The sequence below is a fragment of the Chionomys nivalis genome, chromosome 11, assembly GCF_950005125.1.
Source record: "Chionomys nivalis chromosome 11, mChiNiv1.1, whole genome shotgun sequence".
Lineage (NCBI taxonomy): Eukaryota > Metazoa > Chordata > Mammalia > Rodentia > Cricetidae > Chionomys > Chionomys nivalis.
The window spans coordinates 42,556,643-42,581,845 of NC_080096.1; the positions used below are offsets into that span (position 1 = coordinate 42,556,643).

The following is a 25,203-nucleotide window of genomic DNA, read 5'->3' on the forward strand; positions in this document are numbered from 1 at the left end:
TAACCTTACCAGCTGGACATTGCTTAGGGATTGTCTGGATAATTGTTTTTTCCTTCCATAATTAATAATGTTTATGAAAAATTTCCTAAAGCACAGTATTTTGCATTTCTGTTACATTAAAGGACTGCTGTTATATGTGAATGACTAGTTGTCATTATATTTCTTAAAATATTTTTATAATTATTAGAAGTTACCTTTTAAAAATTCATCAATTTGCCTTTCCTGCCAATCCTCAAATATGAAGCTGTTTTCTTAGGGCTCTTCTTTTTCCAGAAATTGTTACTCGTTAATTAAAATTTTGTTGGTTGAAATTTTGCCTTTTTTAAACTTTTAGATTATTCTAGTATTGATCCAAACTACTTATATTTTAAAATAATTTATACATTAAATAGTTTGTAAGTACTTTGCCAGATGCAAACTCATTAATCCAATTATCATCATTATAAAACGTGCAATTACAAACTGATAGGTATGTGTTGTAAAGCATAGGTAAAGATGTTCGTGCAAGCAAATTGCCGCTCAGAAGGTGGTGTGTAAGCTAAATCCCAAAGGATATCTGAAGGGGAGGTACTAAAGGATGCACCTCAGAGGGAGGCACATCAGTAGAACTAGCCGGTGTAAAGAAGGTGCAGTGGGGGAGTAGAGCATGATTAATAGAACGTAGTGGGGCCGCAATTGTGGAAACTGTTTTTGAGAAATAACAGAGGGGGCCTGATTAATTGGAACCTTAAGAGAGATAGAAAACTTCTGGCCCTGAAGCTCAGATGTGTGTCTGAAGAGAATCCTTATTCGGTGCCTAACTACAGCTAGATTACAAGTTCCCCCAAGAGAGAAATGACTGCTCCTAGTCTCATACAAGGACAGAACAAGGAGGTACTGAGTAAGTTAAGAGTCCTTATTTGGTTGGTTATGCCTGGCACATCGTGAGGGCTCAGCCATGGTAGCTAGTTTTCGTGCTGTGATTTGGTGTGTGATGGCGTATGCTGTGGAGTTAGAGGCTTCATGAGATAATTCAGTATCCTGTGAAGATTTGTGGTATATTCCAAAAGACTTGCAGCTAAAATTATTTGATTTCATCATTTCATTCCTGCCTCATCCAGAATGGATATGCTCAAATGTGATTGGTAACAATAAGATCAGAAAAAATGAGTTCGATAACAGTAGATGCTTTCACCTACTCTACCCGGTTTGTTTGATCACTTTGATGCCTGTCAAAATAGCCTTCTTCAACCTATTTCTTTTAGAGTTCCTAAATAAAATTATCTTTCCACACTTTGTGGAAATAGTCTCAACTTTATTTCTGTTACGGTCATTTGCTTTACATTTGTGTCTTTGAAGACTAAAGATTACCATTAGAAATGTTTTCCAGGCCAGATAAGGTGGTATACATCTGTAATTCCAGAATGTGGGAGCCAAGGTAGGAAGATAATGAGTTTGAGGCAAGCCTAGATTCTATATAATGAGCATTTATCTTGAGGACAAAAATACCCAGGACAGAAATATTTGCCGTGGGATAATCCTCTTGTACACTGTAAAGATTTGTTTAATGACATTTTTTCATGTGGTTAATTTACACACGATGTATTTTCTCTTAGTATAGCTTGTGACGATTTCAGAGATAGCAGAAATCTGAAGGGAAGTCTACAAGTCTCAGGAAGTCAGATACTTTTATAATGTTCTTCCATGCTTATGGTTCTCAGATTAGTTGGTAATCATTGTAAATCTGTTGCCATTCTACAGTATTATACAATATTGGAATATGAAATTGTAGCAAGAATAGTGGATGAGGTTGACTGTTGTGGAAGCACAGCTTTGTATTAACATCCTTTTTTGTTTGTGAAAAAGATATCAGGTGATCAGCACCCCAACAGACTTTTTTATGGTGATGGAATATGTGTCTGGAGGTGAATTATTCGACTACATCTGTAAACATGGGCGGGTGAGTACTGTATTAACAACCCCCAGCCCCGAGCTAGGAAAGGGGAAAGTATTACAAGCCAACCACAAAGATAATTTTCAGTGCTTTAAATTGTTTCTGTAATAATGTCAACTGCACATGCAGAACATATTTTCTTTCTCCAGAGGCAGCCTTTTGAGATACAGATTTGGAAACCATATCCCACTTAATCGCCAGAAGATTCTTGTGCTTTTCCCAGTCTGTTCTGCATAAAATCACGCTGAAGCTTCAGTTATTTCATTTTCTTAGCATTTTCATTTAAGTTCTGTTTTAGCTGGTTTTATTGATTCCCTAAAACATTGTGCATATTTAATATTAGTTGAAAATTAGAAATCGTTGCCATTCAGCAAAGCCAAACCTATCGAATGATATTTTGAGCTTTGACAAAGTTTTGGCTGGTTTGCTTTGTCTGATTTGTTGGATTTCTAACTAGTCAATTCTAAATTAGCCTGCTTAGTTATATTTAACTGGTTATGAAACTGAATGCATAATAAATAGATGTCCTAGATAGTCTTGATGCAGTTTCTTTTCTACGTGCTAGGTTGAAGAGGTGGAAGCCCGGCGGCTCTTTCAGCAGATCCTGTCTGCTGTGGATTACTGTCACAGGCATATGGTTGTCCATCGGGACCTGAAACCAGAAAATGTGCTTCTGGATGCTCAGATGAACGCTAAGATTGCTGACTTTGGTATGCTACTCCATGGTTGCTCAAAGCTGTGTAGTACCTTTAAAATGGACCAGTAACTTCTCTTACAGAGCTAAGAACTTTCCGTTTCACTCACACAAATTCTGTTACACGAAAAGGGATTAATTACAGTCTTTACTCTGGTTTATCTCTTTATTTAAATCCACATGAAAAGTGCTGAGGTTTCTACAACACATTAGAAAGGCCACATCAAGACAGATCTTTCTTCCTAATGAATGATACCTGTTTTGTTTTTTGGGTTTTCTTTTGCGTGGGGGAGCAGCTGGGATGAGAAAGGAGTCCCAAACTTCTTTGAAACTTTGTTGATATAGTGGCTGCTTTCCCTGATGTATATACAAGTGTGAAAATTTGTATTCAGCCATAAAATCTTGGTGCTCCTTCTGAACTGATCATGGAAAGACCTGTAAATCTTAGGACAACATCTAATAACTTATGAGAGATTGGGACTTTGGTCCTGCGTAAAAGACAAGGTAAAATGTATGTTTTTATACTCCTTATACTAAACAGACCCAGAAAGGCTTCCACAGTGGATGTTTGAGGAAAAAGATTGTGATCTGACCCTAAGAAGAAAGGGAGGGGAGGTGCAAAGTCAGTGTTCCATATTATATATAGGCTTTCTTTTTGTTTTACACCTGCCGTTAAACTAGCTTCACTGTTTCGGTTCAAACTCTTCTAGTAAGTGGTTCAGCTAGAGTTTGGCTCAGTAGATTATTTCTGCTATGTTGAACCAGAGCTCTTTAGATTATAAAACTTTTCCAGGAAGTTGAAGCAGGAGACCCTCCTAACTGCTTGTGCTCAGCCCCACTTGAACAGCAATGAGACCCTGTCTCCAGGGAAACAGCCTGCTTATCATCAGCTGGAGCTGCTCTGCTGTCTAATTATGAGAGAGAGAGAGAGAGAGAGAGAGAGAGAGAGAGAGAGAGAGAGAGAGACTGAGACTTTCACTGTGTGTGTCTCTGGCTGGTCAGGAAGTTACTCTTGTAGAGCAGACTGGCTTCAAACTCACAGAGATCCACCTGCCTCTGCCTCCTGAGCTCTGGAATTAAAGATGTAGTGCCCAATTACAACCTTTCAGGGAAGACTTTTAGAAGCACTGTTTTTTGTTTGCTTTAATTAGCAGTCTTTTATTTCTTCATATACAGATGTAGATAATATTTGGTGCTAACGTTTTTGAAAATGGTAAGATAATGTCAAATAACCTTTTTGTGAAGAGTCAGAATTTTCATGTAGTGAGGTTTATTCCACTTATTACATGTGGTGCTTTTTTCTTTTCTATGTGATGATGTAAGTTCCATAAAATAATCTCTTTCTAGTCTAACAGTACTTTCTGTGACTTTAAAAATTAGTGTGTGCGTGTGTTTATGTATGTGTGTGTATGTGTGTGTGTATGTGTGTGTGTGTATGCAATCCAGGGATTGAACTCAGGTTGTCAGCTTTGCTCAAGTGTCTTGGCCTACTGAGCTATCTTGCCTCTCACCTTTGCTCTAAAATAAAGGTTTTTGAAGCATGGTTTTCATCACAGTTTTACCTATGTCTTCAGTATCCAGCATCTGATAAATTGCTTTTTTTTTTCAGGACTATCTAATATGATGTCAGATGGTGAGTTTCTGCGAACCAGCTGTGGATCACCAAATTATGCAGCACCTGAGGTCATCTCAGGAAGGTAATAGCTTATTAATGATAAGTAAACTTTCTGTGACCTTGCATCCATTCTAATAGCATTTAGTTGTATTTTCTTAGGAAGAAGATTTTTAACATAGTAGAAATAAATTGTTCATTTATTTTTATTATAGGCATAATAGTAATATATATATTTTTAAAAACTCCATGTAGGCATTGTAATGTGTTCATGCATTTTGTTCAGTGTCAGTGACTGAGACAGATCTGATGCAGTGTCTATATTCTAGTGTAGAAAATGTCAAGTAGCAGTAGGGTTTGCTGAAATTTAAGCCGGTGTCTTTGCTTAATAGACATAGTTCTTTAATAGTATTTCCACATACTCTACTGAGTCTGGAGGTGGTTGTTTTATAATTTTTCCTTTGGAAGAATGAAATTTGGGTGATAGTATGATTTTAAGCAGTTAAACTAGACAAGTGACTTTGAAGTCCCTCACGTAATTAGCTCATTGGTATGTTATAAAATATTTACGGAGGCTGTAGAGATGAATCAAGCCATTCCACAGTGGCTGGTGTCCAGTTTTGAAAGTTAACAGACTACTTTGAGAGAAAGTATTGAAACAGTGCTTACAGGTGGCAGCTATGAGTCTTAGTTCATCATATCAGACCATACACCATGCCATAGAAAGCAGAGCAGTCTGTCCTGGAGCTCTGGAGCACCACAGGACTGGGTGTGTGTAGAGCCTGCTCCTCACAGCCCGCTGTCTTCCAGCTTTAGGCACTGCGGTCACAGGGGAATTGGGTCTCTCTGGGGTAGTCTTTTATAAGGGCACCAACCTTCTTTATGAGAGTTCCACCTCAAGGCCAGATCTCCTTATGATCTTTACCTCCTCAGACTGTCAGTTTGAGATGAGAATTTCAGCTGGTGGGTTTTAGGGAACACAGTGTTTTATGAGCTCTTAGGTGATACAGCTAATGATGTAAATTAAGGACATCCTCTACTCAAGCAGATCGTGTGTTTTCCATGGAATTGAGGAAATGTGTTACCCCAGACCCAAGTGTGACTATTGATGTGCTACTGGGGAATGGCAGGATGGTAGAAAGGTTAGAGAAATAGTGAGGGGTGTGTGTGTGTGCAGACGTGGGTCATCTAGAGCCAAACTGTCTTAGTCCACCCAGTTAGCAGATGGTTTGAAAGGAAGTAGTCAGAGCTCTGTCATATGGGGCCTGGGCAGATGGCTCAGTGCTTAGGAGCACTTGCTCCTCTTCAGAGGACCCACGTTTGATTTCAGGTACTCACATCAGGGATCAAAACTGCCTGTAACTCCCATTCCGGGGACTCTGACACCCTCTCTGGCTGCTGCAAATATCAGACACACAAATACCACACAAACACAAATGCAATCAACACACTCATATACATAAAAATAAAATTTAAAAATAATTTTTTTTAGAAAAGCTAGTGTTATATATGTTAAACACTGTCAGTATGCAACCAGTTAGATATTTCAATGTCTCAGATTTTGTTTGGTGTGAACTAGGAGCAAAAATTTTGTCCAGTATGCATTTTCTTTTTTGAAATAGTTCTGAAGGGGAAAACACTGTATATATTATTGTATTTTTTTCTAGTTTTTGGTTATCTACTGTTATGTTTACTTAAAGAAATGAAAGAGAAAGTGTAATTTATTTTTGTTAGTTGGTTTGTTTTTGAGACAGAGTTTTATGCTAAATGGCTTGGGACCAGGCTGGCCTTGAACTCACAGAGATCCGCCTGCATCTGCCTTCCAACTGGTGGGATTAAAGGCATGTACCATCATGTCTGGCCTGAAAATCTAATAAATTTTAATTAGCACTTATAATTAATTTCTAACAAATAAAAATAAGTCTTTTGGCAAATTTTAGTAACTGATTAGGCTCATTATTTTCTATGAAGAGTAATTATTGAGGTTTGGAAATTGCTGTGTATTTCATTGAAAACCTTAAATAGCAGTATATACCAAGTTGGTTTGCATTTTGCATGTATGGAAGCAGGACATTAACAATGGGGGGAATTGGTGCCTACACTGAGGCTTGTGTCATCCTTTCTCAGGCTGTATGCGGGTCCCGAGGTTGATATCTGGAGCTGTGGCGTTATCCTGTATGCCCTTCTCTGTGGCACCCTCCCCTTCGACGATGAGCACGTGCCTACACTCTTTAAGAAGATCCGAGGGGGTGTGTTTTATATCCCGGAATATCTCAACCGCTCTGTTGCCACTCTGCTGATGCACATGCTACAGGTGGACCCCTTGAAGCGAGCAACTATCAAGGACATCCGGTGATTATACTGTTTGCAGTTCTGTACATCTTCTCATTGTATTGACAGTGTTACTAGAATATTTGCTTCACTTATGCTTCATGACACTTTATGAATTTTAAGGCCAAATGTGTGGTATGTGCTTGTCATCCCAGCATTTACCTAGGAGGATGAGGCAGGAGGATCTCAAGTTCAAAGCCAGCATAGACTACAAAGTGAGACCCTGTCTCAAAGAAAAAGAATTTTTAGTATTTGAATTTATTATGCAAACCTGATTATGTCACTTATGTTTCAAATATTTTACATTGCTTTTGTGCTTATTAGCATAAGTAACAAAGCATCTAAGGCCTGTATAGGAAGGATGCAGTCTCCTAGAGTCTCCTTCCTTCCCCACTGCATCCTTCCCATTAGACTTTAGGGCCTGCACTCTTCGTTAGATTGTTTTGTAACCTGATTCTTTTCTGCATCTTCTGACCTGATAGCATTCTAGTCCTCTTTCATGTTCTGCTCACACGCCACCAGCTTAGTGAAATCGTTTCTGGTTCTCCCACACTGTATAGAGCTTCTGGTTGTTCAGCATGTGCTTGAACACGTGCCTTGTCCCCCCATTCTCATACTGTGTCTGTCCTGTCTCAGCCTATTGCCTCTCTTGCATTATAACTTTCGGGGTACAAATTGTCCTAAGATGTAGGGGGAGGCCGCTTGTTTGTTCCTGGCTGCCCAGACCACAAAATAATTACTCAGGAACTATTTTATTTGCAATACTGTTTGGCCAATAGCTTGAGCATATTACTAGCTAGCTCTTACATCTAGAATTAACCCATTTCTATTATTTTGTATTTTACCACGAGGCTCGTGGCCTACCTGCAAGGTTCCAGCTGGCAGCTCGTGTTGTCTTTCCCCTCTGGCGGCTACATGGCATCTCACTGACTCTGCCTACTCTCTCTATATCTCTTTCAGCCTGGCTTTACTCTGTTAAGCCACTGGCCAAAAGCAGCTTCTTTATTAACCAATGGCAGTAGAACATATTCCCAGCATGCATCACTTCCCACATCATTAAGAACCCTTCTATTCACCTGCTACTTTACTATTGTTGCTGAGAGTAGAACTTCAGGGGGATCTGAAGATTCAGATGTGAAAATTGGGGAACTTTGTGTTTTAGATATGGTTGATCAAGTAAAGGATTGCCTTTTTTTAAATCCTTACCACTATAAAACTGGCTTACCTTCTTTTAAATTTATAGTATCTAATACAACGAAAATGCTATATCAATACAGAAACATGAGATGTGTTTGAACATGTTCAATTCAGATGCATGCATTCTCTTCCACCCCTGCCCACTTTTCTACATCCCCTGCCTTCACCTTCTTCACTGTACCCTTCTGCCCCATATTTCCCCCTGCCCCTTTATGTTTCAGATGTTTGGTTTCCATCCCCACCTTTCTGTCTCACAGGACCCTCTCTGTTTCCTGACTTCTAACCACACTATCATTTAGAAGTTAGATTCCTAGTAGGAGAGGACGTGGAGTGTTTGTCTTTCTGAGCTTCACTTAATGGTTACCTTCCTAAGTTTATTTAAGAATATAAGTTTTGTTAAGTTTTTGATCCAATAGTCACTAGTGGATTTACTGTGGAGAATCCCTTGATTGTCGAGGGATTGAGTAGCATACTGGCAGAAGTGATGAAGTGCCTCCACATGTTATGTGTGATTTTAGAGGAATGATGTGATATGCATCCACATGTCATGCATGTTTTTAGAGGGCTTTTATTTTTATCTTAGGTTCCAAAGGTTGTTTAAGAAGCACATTCTTCTGGCATCTTTCAGAATCTTTCCCCTTTCCCCCAGAACCAGAATAAGTGTTTTGATATGCCTATCCTGTGGAGCATTCAGGGGGCGGCTGAAGTGGTGGTTTATGCTGGCTGCTGCAGTTCTCTTGTAATCAAGGACTTAACACATTTAGGTATCTCTTTCCTCCTGGCAAGAAACAGCTTAAGGGAGGAAGGATTTAATTTGGTTCAATGCTTGGAGTTCGAGACCAGCCTGGTCTACAAGAGCTAGTTCCAGGACAGGCTTCAAAACCACAGAGAAACCCTGTCTCGAAAAAACCAAAAAAAAAAAAAAAAAAAAAAAAAAAACCAAACAACAAACAATGCTTGGGGAGATGTAGTCCATTACGGTGATGAAGGCATCGCTGTAGGCATGGGGAATGCCGTGTGTCTGCAGTCAGGAAGCAGAGTCAATAGGAGTGTGCTGGGCTTTGAGGCCTAACCCAGTGACCTCCTAACAGATTTCATAGACTTCCTAAGCAGCAGCACTAGCTGGGAGTCACAGGTCCTAATGCCGGCGCTTGCTGGGGGCGTCCTGCACTCAGACCACAGTGTTGTTTACTTTCCCTGGCCTGTCCCAGTGTCCAGGCCTTGTGCACACGAATGTACACCTGTAGAATCGCTGCCAGATTCAGTTATGGAAGTGCAACAGGGGAGAGACCTCTGTTCACAATTCTGTGGGAAAAATTCTTCTTCTAATGCGTCCAGAAGAAAAATTAGACATGCTAATATATTTGCACTTCCTTATGTGAGCCCTCGTAAATTTATAATAGTGACAGCATTAATTCTGCTACTTCAAAATAAGTTTTCATATATTTATAGACTTTAGAAGAAAAAATGTAAATGAATCTGTTAAAATGAGTTAATTGACCGATAGGAAGTGCTGTACAAGCGTGATATTCTGGACTGGCAGGATGGCTTAACCATTACAGGCTAAGACTCACAACCAAAAGGACAAAATAATGGCAACATTTCTATACTTAAAGTAATAACTTAGAGTTATAGTTCTCACTATTTTATGTTTGATATTTCAATATGAGTATTTTTAATTTGATAAAGTATACTTCAACAGGCATAAAAATTAAAACTTTTGACAATTGATTAACATCAAGCATTGAACTATACATTTAACCTTTTTGTTACACTGACTGCTTATAAGTAGCTGTTATAATTCTCATTTTCCAACAATAAAACTGAAACTTAGGTTATGTCATGATTCATTTATATACCTGCTTGTTTCTGTCTATAAGTTACTTTAAATTAGGGACTGCATTTTCATACTAAAATATGCCATGTGTGGCTTATATTTAATGGTGCACTATCCTGTTTGTCAAGGACGGTGGATGTAACTTAGTTCTGATACTGCTTACACTTATTCACAGAGTCCCGAGTTTGATCCCCAGAACTGCATAAATTGGGTGTGGGCTGCACATCTATAATCCCAGCCCTGGGGAGGTGAGGCAAAGGATTAGAAGTTCAAGGTCATCTTTAGCAAGTTCAAGGTCTGCCTGGATTACCTATAAATGGAAAAGTTTAAGTTTTAGTATCTCTTTACCTTCTTGATATTGAGGACCTCAAATAATTTTTAGTGAATGATATACCAGTAGTTAGCATATAATAATTAAAATTAGAATTTAATTTATTTAAAAAATCTGTTCATTTAAATGTCTTAAACAAACAAACAAGAAAACCCCAAGGATTTGATCTAGAGTCTTGCAGTTCCTAGGCCAAGCAGTCTACCACTGAGCTACATCTCTGTTCCCTTCCCCTATCTCCTTTTACATTTTATTTGAGATAAGGTCTCACTAACTTCTTTTGTAGCTGAAACAAGCCTTGAACTTGAGACTCTTCTGAATCGCCCTCTGAATAGCTAGGATAATAAGTATATACCACCAAGCCTAATAGTAATCTCTCTATACACTTTTATAAATGTTCTCAGTGTCTAGTTTAATCAAATTCTCAATCTAATTCTCAATTAAATTCTATTTATTTATTTATTTATTTTGTATACAATATTCTGTCTGTATGTATGCCTACAGGCCAGAAGAGGGCACCAGACCTCATTACAGATAGTTGTGAGCCACCATGTGGTTGCTGGGAATTCAATTCAGGACCTTTGGAAGAGCAGGCAATGCTCTTAACCACTGAGCCATCTTTCCAGCCCCTCTCAATTAAATTCTTAATTTAATATTGCAGTTTTGTTTATTTTGTTTTTTTTTTCAAGATAGGGTTTCTCTGAGTAACAGTCCTGGCTGTCTTGAAACTCACTTTATAGATCAGGCTGGCCTCAAATTCACAGATATTCACCCGTCTCTGCCTCCCAAGTACTGGGACTAAAGATGTTCATCACCACCACCAGGCTAATCTTGCAATATTTATATTAGTTGAAGTTCTTGAGGAAAATCTGAACTCGGGTAAGTGCCTGAAAAATAAAAGAGTACTTAATAGCTATCAGATAATCGTAATGTTCTTTGATACTAAAACAAAGCTTAATCTGCCAGCATATAGTTTGCAATATCAAATGAGAAAAAAAATTAACTTCTGTACTTTATCACACTATAGAGATACAATGTTTTAAATTTTAAGTGATTCTTATATGTCTGCATACTTCTGTCATATCATTGAGAGATCTTGCATTATTGAAGTATACAGATTTCTTACATTTCATTTTACACTATCAAAAATCATATTCATTATTATCAATACTAACTTCATCAGAACATCTTTAGGTCTTGAGAAACCATCAAACCCCAGGAGGCAGGCATAATTACTACACAGCATCTGGAATTTTGATTGGGAACTCAGATTTTATCATTGACCATAAATGTTGCTAGTTGTTTTCCTTGAAGTGACAGACCCACTTTGTTCATTTTCAAGGAAATATTCCAAGTCTGAATATCTGTATTTATTTAAGGCTAGAGATGAATTAACTGGCCCCAGGGCCACATAGCCAATAGCAGCAGAACTGGAGCTGGAGACCAGGGTTTTGGAGTCTTTGTGTTATATTGCCCCATGTCTAAATTATTTGGGACTTACTAAAGCATATTCTTACAGTAATGTATATGGTGTTTTTCCTAGAGAACATGAATGGTTTAAACAGGATTTGCCCAGTTACCTATTTCCTGAAGACCCCTCCTATGATGCTAACGTCATTGATGATGAGGCTGTGAAAGAAGTATGTGAAAAATTTGAGTGTACAGAATCAGAAGTAATGAACAGTTTATATAGTGGTGACCCTCAAGACCAGCTTGCGGTGGCTTATCATCTTATCATTGACAATCGGAGAATAATGAACCAAGCCAGTGAGTTCTACCTCGCCTCTAGTCCTCCAACTGGTTCTTTTATGGATGACAGTGCCATGCATATTCCCCCAGGCCTGAAACCACATCCTGAAAGGATGCCACCTCTTATAGCAGACAGCCCCAAAGCACGGTGTCCTTTGGATGCACTGAACACAACTAAGCCCAAATCTTTAGCTGTGAAAAAAGCCAAGTGGCATCTTGGAATCCGAAGCCAGAGCAAACCATATGATATTATGGCTGAAGTGTACCGAGCTATGAAGCAGCTGGATTTTGAATGGAAGGTAGGAAATTACAATGTACTAAGGCTGTGTGAAGAGAATATATATATATATATATATATATATATATATATATATATATATAATAAGTTTTCTAAGCAGTTGAGTATTGAGGTCCACATAAAGTTGTTTTTGATTTAGAAATAATTGGAGTGGACTTCATGTTTTTGATAGACACGGTTCATTCTTTTAAACTAGACAACACACTATCAAAACATAATAAAGAAAGGCTAAAGGACTGTTGATGCTGGGAACATATTTTGAGTTACAGAATAGCATTCTTGTCCAAGTAATCAAAATTATCTGAGAAAACAGCCCACCTGTTTCATAGTAACATTTCTGAAATCTGAAATCTTGAAAGGCAATTTCTTCTCACCTTTTTCAGGGTGTTTGTTTTCTTTTCATGTTTTTTGGCACATGTGGTCGATGACTATGGCAGATAGTGTTCGATATATATTGTGTTCTCAGGCCTGTTCATTCTGTCAACAAGCAATTTCTCCAAGTTGAGAATTTCTCTTATCTGATGTTTTTCATCCTTGGTTTGCTAGTTCTTTCCTCACTGCTGGGACAAAATCCCTGACAAAGGAACTTAAGGAAGGAAGGGTTTATTTAAACTCCTAGCCTGAGGATCTAGTCCATCCCAGAAGGAAGCCATGGAAGCCGGTGTGAGACATATGTCTGCCTCAAGCAGAAAGCCATGAAGGCTGGTGCTCAGTCCAGACTCCAGCATATAAAACAGTGCTGCCCACATTTAGAGTAGACTTTCACACTTCAGATTACCCCATCTAAAAAATTTCTCACAGACATTTTGTCTTCTAGGTAATTGTAGACCTTGTCTCGCTGACAGTATTAACCATCACAAGCCCTCCTCTGTCAGCTTGATACCTGACCATATCATTTCAGATCTGTAGCCTCCATCTCTTCTCCCCACAGCCATGGCCATCTCATGGTATGAAATGCATTCAGCATGACTTCAAAGGTCCCGTAGTCTTGAAGGGTTCCAATGCTGTTGAGTTTTAACTGTCACACTTGATTATGGTGTATTTTCTTACCATCAGCATACATTTTACTTTTTCAAGTTAACATTTTGTTGCAGCTCAACTCTTTGAATATTTTTGGGGTTGTTTTTAAAATTTAAGATATCCCTTCAACTGTTATTCTTTTCTTGAAGGTGATGAACACTTAATTTTTTATTTTACTTATTTTGTTTTTACAAGACAGGACAGGGTCTCACTGTGTAACTGTAGCTATCCTGGAACTCACTCTGTAGACCAGGCTGTCCTGGAGCTCGTAGGGATCCACCTGCCTCTGCTTCCAAGTGATGGGATTAAAGTCGTGTGCCACTTTAACTGGCCTATTTTAATGTTTTGAAATTACGATAGTTCTTTAAGAATTTCATATATGTAAGGAATGAATTCTTGCTATTCTCCCAACTCTCTCTTCTCATATGCCTGTCCCCAGCTCTTCCCTGCTTGTCCCTTTCCAGATCTATGACTTAAGGTTTTGGTGTGAGAGCCATTAAAGGGGAAAAAATTCCAAATTTATCACATAAACATTCAATACATTTTAATAAATCAATTTTAATTTGCTTTCATTTCATTATTTTTATATGATTAAATAAGATAACATTCCTTAAAGTTGATCTCCCTTTTCTGAAGCAAGATTATTTAGTTAAATAAGATTTTGCTGGGCATAGTGGCTCATTCCTGTAACAAACACTAGCACTTTAAGAACCTGAGGCAGGAGAAATTTTATGGACTCAAGACCCTGTGTGGGATTCTGTCTCACTTTATAAGCATGTAAATAAGAGATGCCAACATTTTAACATATTCAGGGAAAGAATCTCGAAACGAATCTGACCCATTCTGAGAACCAAGTGTTGATGGAAGCCGTTAGTTTGTTCCCAGCTGCCCTGACCCTACACAATCACACAGAAACTATATTATTTGTAATACTGTTTGACCAATAGCTTAAGCATATTTCTGGCTAACTCTTATATCCTAAACTAACCCATCTTCATTATTCTGTGTATTGCCACATGGCTGTGGCTTACTGGGTGAAGTTCCGTCCAGTGACTGTCTCCACTGGGGCTCCATGGCTTCTCCCTGACTCCACCTTCTTTCTCCCAGCAATCAGTTTAATTGTCCTCCAATTCCACCCCTCACCCCTGCCTAGCTCTATTCTGCCCTATCATAGACCAAGCCAGTTTCTTTATTCATTAACCAATAAAAGCAACACATACAAAAGGACTTCCCACACCAGTCCAGAATCTTTTCATCTGATCTGCAGTTTTATATTATTTTTGGGATATCATGCTGTTGGTGTTTTATGACTCTACCTGATTTAAGCCACTGTAGGCAGAAGTTTCTGTCCTGCCTTAATCCCACAGCCATTCAGTCCCAAAGAAACACACAGAGGGTTATATTAATTATGAATTATTTGGCCTATTAACTCAGGATTATTATTAGCTAGCTCTTATAACTTAACCCATAATTCTTATCTATGTTTAGCCACTTGACTTGGTAGTTTTTCTCAGCGAGGCATTCTCATCTTGCTTCCTCTGCATCTGGCTGGTGACTGACTCTCTGCCTTTCCTCTTCCCAGAATTCTCCTAGTCTGGTTGCCCCACCTATACTTCCTGCCTGGCTACTGGCTAATCAGCATTTTATTAAACTAATATGAGTAACAAATTTTACAGTGTACAAGAGCATCATCCCACAGCAAGCCACTAATATTTAGCTCTGTTATTCCTTCTCCTTATTTATCAAAACTACTGAAGCAAAGGCTACTAAGATTATTATTAACACTCTAGAGCAGATCCATATCTGGGTTAAAGGCTAGACTCTATAGGATCTGAATTTTTACAAATGGTATTGATAGTGGGATTAAATATTCTGAATTACTTGTGACATAGAAGAATCAAGCATAAATCCTTCTCTCTCACCCATGTTTGGTTTTGTTATTTTTTGCTAAGATGGGGAGACATTGTGTAGTTTTAAGTTTTTATTTCTGGTTTTAGGTAGTGAATGCCTACCATCTTCGAGTAAGAAGAAAAAACCCAGTGACTGGCACTTATGTGAAAATGAGCTTGCAGCTTTACCTGGTTGACAATCGGAGCTATCTTTTAGACTTTAAAAGCATTGATGGTAAGGAGGTTCGCAGGGATGAGTTCTGAGAAGTAAAACTTGGCACCGTTTGGCCTGCTGTCACATCATCTCAAAGACATGGTGGGTGGGGTCTCTACTTTTTAAAGTAGCTAACAAAAATGTAGGTGAAATTAAATATGGAAAATGGCCTAAGATGGAAGCTGTCTTCAGATGTCAGCATGCTCGCTTTCATTTCAGTGGAAGCGCTGCATCCTGTGTTGAGGATTAGGGATTCATCAGCTCTGGAAATGTGAGTGATTGATTGGTAACGTGTGATGACTGTGGGGAGGGTGAGATAGCGGCGTCTCTTCCACTCCAAACACCGAACATCACAGTCCTTACTAAGCTCCCGGGCTTAGATCCCTTTACTTTTCATTCTCAGTGCAGCAGCTTCAGGGAAGACTTGAACAAGTGCACTTGCTCCATTCACTGTTCTTTGATCTTTCAGATGAGGTGGTAGAGCAGAGGTCTGGTTCCTCAACACCTCAGCGGTCCTGTTCTGCTGCTGGCCTGCACAGACCACGGTCAAGCTTTGATTCCACCACAGCTGAGAACCACTCACTCTCGGGTTCCCTCTCTGGCTCTTTGACTGGAAGCACTTTGTCTTCAGCTTCCCCGCGCCTGGGCAGTCACACCATGGATTTTTTTGAAATGTGTGCCAGTCTGATCACTACTTTAGCTCGTTGATAATCTCCCACTGGTTTCTGTCTTTCTGTTACTGCACTGTGAAAATCACATATACTCTTTAAATTAGTATTTCACTTTTGGGTATTACATACTCTGCAATATGAATTGATGTGAATATCCCCAGGTGACATGCCGTGTATTGAAATTACCAGAAACACAGAAGTCTGGCACTTTGTTTACTTTTAGAACTCTATTATTCTACTGTGCCTATGATAAATTTGAATATAGGTAGTACCTTTAATGGATGAGTGCTGATGATGTTTGCTAATTTATACTTGTGAGTTCACTGCACACGATGAGCACACTTCACTGGTGAACCAGCTAATTTAGGAATGGTGGCACCTTCTTCCCTCATGTGTAGTGCACAAAAATCCAGTTTGCTTTCTAAATTTCAAAAGGTGTTAGACTATCTACGCACCCAGTTTTCTTGCACAAGAAGATTAAGAAATAAAATGTGCTAATCAAATTTTTAAATGTAGAAATCTGAAAATCCTGTCCCCCTAAATATTAGAAACCAAATTCTTTTTAATGGTTTCTGAAAATACTGCCTAGTACTAGCCAGAAAAACTGTGTTTCTGTTAACAGGTGCCCAGTATCTAGACTTCTCAACATTTGTACAAGGCCCTAGTTAAATCCCACCACCACCAAGAAAGACAAAACCGTGCAAAAATAGTACATAGTTAAATGAAACAAGGCAAAATACCAACAACCCCTTAAAGGAAATTCTGTTCTGATCTTCTATTTTGTGTTTATGGGCCTGGGGTAGGGCTCACATGGGGTGGGAGGGCCAGGAGGTTATGACCTTCTGACGTCTTCACTGATTCACCTGAGGTTTAAGTTGGTATTGATGCCACCTCCTTCCTCAGTAACCATTGTCTTTGTTTATTGGTTTTCAATCTTTTGTTCCCTTTCTTTATCTTTAGTTCAAAACCCTGTTTTGTCCTTAAGACCTTAGTGTACTTCCAAAGCTTATCTGCTGTGACCTTCACTGTTGAACCTGATTGGACAGGGAAGCCTTAAACATTTAAAGTATTTTCTCCTGGAATAAGTATATGTGTTGTTTACATATATACATGTATGTATTGACACATCAGTGCTTTTAATCAAAAAGAACCAAACATTTTTGTGCAAGTTTTTTAAATTTAAGATAAAAACACTATAAAGCAGGATAAAGTTAATTGATTATATTTTGTTTTAGTAAAAGTATTTTTAAATTATGTATAATTTAATAATATATTTATTCATTTATTGTATTTATGTTGTGATTAACAAATCATTGACCTGATTTATCCTAGGAACTATTAAGCTCTTGAAAACGAAAAAAGCATTGCCTTGACAGGTTTCTCTTTACCAAAAATGGTATATTTTCTGTCTACCAAGAAGAGCAATGAGACTATGAGACTAAGTTTCTCATGTGTTCACGGAAGACAGGTTTATCTGTCTTTAAATAGCTTTGAAATCATGAGTTTGCATCATATCACATCAGATAATTTTGTAGTTCTTTTAGAAAATGATGGTCAATACTTATCACTCCAGTTTTCAATATCAAAATCTAAAGGACCCTTTCTCCAATTTGAGAAAGAGGGTGGGTATACAATTAAGGTAACTTGTGTTTTTAATCTTTGAAAGATTGCCATCTTGTGGCAATAGATGGTAATTTTAGTAGTTATTTTAATAGCAATATTTAGTCCTGTTTTGTCTAATGTGTTTTATGGATGTGGCATAATTTTGACTTCTCCAAATGTATGCATACCCCTTTGTGTGTGTGTATGGGAGGGAAATACCTGCTCATAATATTTTCTAATTATGAATGGGAGGCTTTGAAATAAGGAAATTATTGGATTCCTTACCTCTAATTACAATATCCTCAACAGTTTTGAAGGCAGGAAGGTTTGCCAGAATGCTCTCTTAGTCTAGTGAATTTGGTGCTAGGAGCTCGCTCATAGCAAAACTACTTTGTTTGAATAATTATGATGCTAGTGGAGAACTAAAAATTATTTACTGTTATCTTATTTGTTCCAGTGTTTATTAATACCCACATTGACAGTTGCCTATTGAATTTCAGGAGAACTGAAGGTCATTTTATTTCTTTTAACATTTCAAAACATTATTTTATGAGTCTAGGTGATAGGATAAATTGATTTGCAGAGAGAATTTGGTGACTCATCTAGCAAAATAGAAGCTAGAACTTTGTCATAGCATAGGTTTTTGTTTGTTTGTTTTGTTTTTGAGGCTGAGTTTCTCAGTGTAATAGTCCTAGCTGTGTCCTGGAACTAGCTCTTGGAGACCAGGCTGGCTTCGAATTCACAGAGATCTGCCTGCCTCTGCCTCCCGAGTGCTGGTATTAAAGGTGTGCGCCACCACCACCGGCTCATAGCACAGTTTTTTTCTTTGCTCTTGGGAACAGAGAAGGAAAGACTGCTTTGCAAATTTAAAGTTCCTGCACTTTAGTCAACACTGGACATGGCAAGTACTGAGTTAATATCAGGCTAACTTAGGGATAATTACTGTTAGGTTATAGGTGTGGGCCTTATTTATGTCCTGGAAATGGACTCCATTTTGTTCTAAAATAGTATTTCCTAAAACAAAGAAATATCATGGACTCATTTTGAAGAACATTGTGTTCTGTGCTGCACTTTACAGAAGCAGCACTAAAGTGTTTGATGAGTTCGTTCAGAAAAAGCAGGCCACATAATTGTGTGTGGCCCTACTTTGCCCGAACTAGTTTACTGTTTTAAAACATCTGCTGAGGATGTTGCTTACCAGTAATCCCACTGGGGAGCATGGGGCAGGAAGATACTTTGAGGCCAAACTAGACTAGATAGATATCAAGACCCTGCTTCACAATGTAAACAATAAAGAAGCCTGAACATCCCATAAGAAAGTATGGAAAACAGCTGTCCCCGAGTGCCACACCCAGCGTGGTCGTGACACTTCAGACGCACTCCTTCCCTTTCACTTGCTGTGGACAGCCTGATTCAGGCTCAGAACCATGCCCTTTGCCATGCGGGCATGCTTATCCAGAGCCGCAGCTTGTGTCACGGCTTGGGTTTCTTAATAAGACTGATGTTTTAAGGTAGAACTTCTGTTCTTTTCTTCACTCAGTGGATGATTGAAAAGTCTTAGACAAGGTTACTTATGAGAAACCAGAAGAATAAGAGACCGGTGACTTGCTGGTATGGCTCCATGGAGAGCCAATCAGTTTGAAATCATTCTTCGATGACCACTGAATATTTTCTAAGTACTTTGATTTGGGAAACCAAAATAGAAGCTGTCTCACATTAAGTCTACAGGGAGAGAGAAAAGCATACCATTCACAAATTAGAGTTTTGTTTGGATGAAGAAACCATTTTAGAGCCCCTTGCAACCTCTAGTCATGTGCAGAGAGAAGCCAGGGGCCCAAGCTAAGCGGAAATATATGTCCTCGTGTGCCAGGGAAGTGGCTTATTTAGCACAGTGAAGTCTCTATGTCATGCAAGTAAGTCTTCAAAGATACTTATATAGTTCTGGGTGTCCTTTTTTCTTAGCTAGTTTGTACTCAGGGAATACAAATTTAATACTTGAGATAAAAGGAAATATAATTGGAAAATAATCATAAACAACCAAATCAGATTTTTATACTGCTTTATCTGTAGTATCTACTAACATGTAAACATGCTCAGTTAATGTGGGCCCCACATTGATTTATAAAATTTAATATCCTGAAACATACCTACCACAGACCCTGCGGCTCTGTCTGCTCACTGGTTAATAAGTTAAACTAGTGTGAAGTCTCCTATCTAAATGTGGGATCTGCTCATAGACCTGTGTGATTTGTGTTGGGTTTAAAGAGCTGAAACTCATCAGTCTGGCTTATCTCTACCTGTTACCTTTCCTTCAGTTACCTATGACTTTAAAGTAGGAATCAGGACTTCAGCAGTTCTCAGCAACTCCGTTGAAAAGTTTGGGTGAAGGCTATGTTGCATCTCTGAGGAAGTTCCATCTTGGACTCGGCCTCAATTGTGAGATCCTAAAATGCAAGGGATAGAGAGAATAGCTGGTGCCCCCTTTGAGCTCTAAAGTTCTGCCTTGTTTACTTCTTCAGAGAATTCATGTTAGTGTCTTCTTTTTATGTATCTGTATTTTTATATTGGTATGAAGGTTCTGTCCTAGTTTGAGGCATTTCAAAGGTGTATTCTAAACACAGCTTTGTGGACTGCTGGAGTGCAAATGGCAGAAAAAAATCAGCAAATCAAGAGCCGCACGTGAATTTAGCATTAATCAGAAAATGGCTGATAATCTTGTGGTGGCAGTGCTAACAATTTCCAGTTCTGTTCATGTCCCCTTTCAGTGACCAGTCCAGTGAGCAGGGACAGCAGTCTGTCCATAAGTCATGAGTGCCAGACGTGGATTCAGTGGTACCAGTCACTTAACCTTTCTTCTGGGCTGAACAGTTCGAGTTTGTAAGACTTCTGATAGGCAAGTACTAAACTAAACACTGGTGTATTGCTTGTGAGTCCTGGAGTGACATACAGTAGTTGTAACTGAATTTATCTAGTTAATTATAAAAGCTAGTTGATTGTACTAGCTAGATGTAATTATGTGAAATATTTATGATTATATTGATTTTTATAAGTATAAGTTATTGAAGGTGCTTGAAATCTAGAAAAATTTATAGAACATAATTTTTTTCTTCAATTTTATTTATGTGATTTTGGGGTGTAGGGAGCTTTTTTACTGGGAATTGAACCCAGGGTTTCACATGCGTGAAGCAAGTGCTTGACGACTGACCTAAATTCCCTGCCCTTATTTATGTGATTCTTAAAGTAGAATCTCTTTCTGTAAAGGAAAACTAGCCCCAGTCCCTCTCTAAGTTGTGACTGTTAGCGAAAATAGGCTTATCTAAATTTCATATTGGTGACTTTTTATTTTGTGCAGAAATGATGTGACCCTATTTTCATAGAGCACTCTCTATGAACGACCTGGTCACTACTGGCTCGACAGAGATTCTCTCAAGCCTTTTAAAACTTGGAAATGCAACTTAAGTTAGTGAGCTTTAAATTATTCATATAGGTATATGTACATAAACATACACATTATTTCATCAAGAAAGTGACTTCTTTACCAGCCTTTCCTTGAATATTTGTGATGTGGTTGATAGCACTGGTTATAGCATGAGGAACAGGACCCACAGTCTAGACTGGATTAAGTTTTGATTAAACTTCTTCAGCCATAACCTGATAAGAATCAGGTCCCATCCAGAAGTTCTCAGACTGCAGGCCTGTATTTTCTGAGCCAACATTAATGTTTGCTGCTAGCCTTGTACAGCAGTGCCGTTTGTAACTGCATGTGACTTTTGGTAACTAGAGTTTGTGTCTATTAGCAGTTTAGATTTTATACAGGTAATTCGCAGTTATTTGGACAAGGAGGGCGGGTCAATTCAATTATATTTAAAGTGCAATTAAGGAAATTATAGGGTATAATATTCTTTCCAGTTTTAAAAAATAGTTAAGGATTAGAAGAATGTCCTAGAATAAAGAAAAATTTGAAAATAGACTTTTTTTTTTAAAAAATTAAGGTTTATACAGTGATTTTTTTTTAAATTCAAGATTTGCTACTTTGTGTTAAAGTTTTAAGGAAAAACAGAAGCCTCCTAGGAAAGAATTACATTTTTATTTTTCTCTTATTAATCGGAATGTGCATTTTCACAGCTAAAAGTCTCTTGTAAATAATATTTGTTACCAAATGAAGCCCATTTTTCTAGATGAAGAACATTTTCCAAAAATGGAAGAGACATAGACTCACAGTCTACACAAAGAAAGAAACAGTTCCTGGTGCCTTCTCAAATAACTGCAGAGAAAAAGCATATTAAAGCAAACATGATCAAACTCCATTTTCTTTTGAGTTTTCTGTTTCTCTGTGAGCTGCCCCACAAAGGGTCACAAAGGGTCTGCCTCTTCAGTTCCACTTGACCAAACCTCACACCATCACCACTAGAAGTTCTTCACTGAATAGAGTTTCTGTTTCATTTATATCACTTTTAAAAGCCACCTGGGCAAACATTTGGCTACTTTCTTGTGCTTTTAAAAATGAATGCAATTACTAGCAATCTTTATGTTTTAAAGTATATAAAGGAAAGAAACGCAGAGTTGAAGACCGAGTCTAATTGAAATCGAATTCCTTGTTTGCTCCTATCACAGCACAGCTATGTGACCCTGTGTAGTTCTCTCCTGTACAGATGTGGATAATAACCTACCTCACAGGTGTGTGTGAGCAGCTGTTTGGAAACCTGGAAGTGAGGTTTATAGTCACACAGTCAGCCTCAGTCCTGGCTTTTTTACTAAACAACTTTGATACCAACAGGATGAGTATCTCGTTTTTAGGTGTCGTATGTAATAAGAGCATAGTGCTAAGAATGTTTAAGACACAGTTTCACAAATTATAGTGTTCTTATTGTAAGACGCTTAAAATTTCCTGGAAACCTCAAATATCTAAATATCAAAACTGTCTTTTGTTTAGTAAATATTGTTATTCAGAATGTTGACTGAAGCTGCCTTAATGTACCAAAATACAGCTTCCTGTCAAGACTGTTCACAAATACCATGGTTGTACTGTTTTGAGTGTTGATTGTGACTTTGTTATGAACTATGACCTTGAAGGATAGTATTTTGATAGTATTTTGGGGGCAATGGTTGTGTTTTTTATCTCGTTTCACTTCTATACAGTGTTTTTTGAGTGTAAACAATAAAATTGAACGTTGACAGACACTAGATGATGTGTATGGTTATAACATATTACTGGATAATAATTACTTGGTTTATTTTTCAGGACACCATTTATCTTTAGCCTGTAAAAGAGTCCCACGATGTGTTAATCCTTACTGCAGGGCTAGAGTTTGTCTCTATTTGAAAACACTGTTAAATCATTGAAATGGGACTACTTTTTACAGTTGGTTTCAGAACAGAAGACAACAGACTTGCAATGATTTTGTTTAATAACTATAGATTCTAATTTAAATTTTATTTGTTAATGCATTTTTGTGAGTTAAATGATCGGTGGGAAGGATTTTTCTTCGGTAACCATGTAGAAAAGATTAGTGAATTTCAAAGCATTTCATATTTGCAGATTCTGTCTAATTAATGTTTGCACTGTATGGAACTCATTGGCAACACATACAAGAGAAAGTGGCCTGATTGCCTGTCCACATTTTCCACAAAATCAAATTAAAATCTGGTTAATTTGAAAGCTCTTTTTGTTTCTGTCCAGTCACTAAGCTAATATTCTGTGTTTCAGCTAATAATTCCTGAGAAAGCTTTCTCAGAAAGAAATTGCTTCTGACTCACTGGAGATTTCAGGCCATTGATATACATTTTTGTCTTTGTTACTGTACACTGTATTTTCAACCTGAGCCATATCTAAGTGTTCTGTTTGATAACCAATTGCCCCAGTTGTAAGGGGTACAGATGTGTTGTTTTACTCCTTGGAAGAGCCCTGGGTGTGCCTGGGTTTCCGCAGGTGACTGAACACATGTCTTCTCTCACTGCTATAAATGTACCATTATTGATTATTATAGGCACTACTGTGAGCATTGCTTCCTCCTCTTTGTCCACCTCTCTTTCCCCATCTCTGTTCTTTCTCCTTCCCTCTTGATTTTTTGGAGACAAGGTCTCATGTAACCCACTTTTACCTTAAACACCGGATCCTCCTGTGTTTACTTCCCACGTGTTGGGATTAGAGGCATGCACCATTATTCCCAGTTTATGCCATGGTGGATATTAAACCCAAGTCCCATGCATGTAAGACAAGCAATCTAACACCTAAGTGATGTCCTCAGCCCCTCTTTTTACTTTTAAAATACAAATACTTTGTTGACATTTATTCATTGTGATGGATTTTGTAGATTTTTTTTTTCACATAAGTATAACATCTGCTTTGATCACATGTAATTAGGGTAGAATTACACACAATAGTTATGGGGGTGTGGAAGAAAGTTGCTGAATTACAAGTGAAGGCCCAGTTCTTCCCTTTCCCGCCCGCTCCTTCTTGGAAAGAATGTCAACAATCTACAAGCCCAATCTTGAGGTGAGCAGTCATGACTGTTCTGATGAAAGTGATGGCCACTATGCCATAGGGAGTATGACACAGCTCAAGCAATGGAGTGAGTGAGTGAGAACTACATCCCAGCCACAGAGGACAGCGTTGTCCCATGGGCCTGTGGCAGGAAAGAGGGTGCCTTGAGGAGCCCCAGGCTGTGTGTATGACTGCATTGTACAGTGTGGGGTGGTGCAGACAAACAGGCGCTTGTTGAGGGCTGTGACCCACCGGAAGTCTAAGACTTTGGAGTTACAAACAGTTGTGAGCTGCCATGTGGGTGCTGGGAATTGAACCTGCGTCCTCTGAAAGAGCAGCCAGTGCACTTAATCACTGAATAATCTCTCTAGCCCCAAAGGTGTTATATATTTTTATAAAGATTTTATTTATCATGAATACAGTGTTCTACCTGCATGTATGCCTATACGCCAGAAGAGGGCACCAGATCTCATTACAGATGATTGTGAGCCACCATGTGGTTGCTGGGAATTGGACTCAGGAAGAACACAGCATGTGCTCTTAACCTCTGAGCTGTCTCTCCAGTCCCCTGTGCCTATAGTTTAAATCTATCCTTTCCTCTTTTTCTTTTCTTTACAGAGTGAGACAGATGGATTAATTCTCATTCTTTTCCTTGTCGATATCCAGCTTTTCCGTAGTGCCATTTGTTGAAGCAGTGGCATTTTCACCAATCACTGTTTCTCTCGTCCTTTTTAAAATCAGACAGGTAACAATGAATTCTGGCAGTTCATGAGCGTGGGAGTATTTCCATCTTCTAGTGTCATTTCTAGTTTTTTTCCTTAGGTGTTTAAAATTTCATTGAAAAATTCTTTTATTTCCTTCGTTAGGTTTTCACCAATGTGTTTTGCTTTTTATAAAAGACTTTATGAGCATTGGTGTTTTGCCTGCATGTATGGCTGTGTGAGGGTGTTGGTACCACTGGAACTGGAGTTACAGACAATTGTGAGCTCCCATATGGGTGTTGGGAATTGAACCTGGAGAGCACCTAATGTTCTTAATGACTGAGCCACTTCTCCAGCCCATATTTTGCCCTTTTTTTTTTTTTTTGCATTTCTAGTAAATAAGATTATTTCCTTGATTTTTTTCTCACCGTGCTTGTTATCATTATAGAGGAATTTTACTGGTCCTTTACATGTTGATTTTATATTCTAATATTTTGACAAAGGTGATTTTCAGTTCTAAGAGGTTTTGATGGACTGTTTAGCCTTTTTCATATTTTACACTTCCTCTTTCTTTAATATGTGTGGGAGTTGCATACTTGACATAGTGTTCATGAGTCAGAAGACAGCTTGCTGGTGTGGGTTC

At 38.4% G+C, this 25,203-nt stretch overlaps 1 protein-coding gene across 2 annotated transcripts in view; it reads left to right on the forward strand.

The window, feature by feature from the left end:
- The window catches only part of Prkaa2 (protein kinase AMP-activated catalytic subunit alpha 2), a 62,342-nt gene extending 37,642 nt beyond the window's left edge, over positions 1–24,700 (forward strand). For both annotated transcript variants that reach the window (XM_057783976.1, XM_057783977.1), the window contains 7 exons: positions 1,846–1,939; positions 2,499–2,643; positions 4,237–4,324; positions 6,367–6,591; positions 11,476–11,980; positions 14,997–15,123; positions 15,572–24,700. In XM_057783976.1, the coding sequence (XP_057639959.1) occupies positions 1,846–1,939; positions 2,499–2,643; positions 4,237–4,324; positions 6,367–6,591; positions 11,476–11,980; positions 14,997–15,123; positions 15,572–15,810 (1,423 nt within the window). In that variant the 3' untranslated portion in view covers positions 15,811–24,700. The remainder of the gene's footprint in view (positions 1–1,845; positions 1,940–2,498; positions 2,644–4,236; positions 4,325–6,366; positions 6,592–11,475; positions 11,981–14,996; positions 15,124–15,571) is intronic.
- Positions 24,701–25,203: the final 503 nt, after the last annotated feature.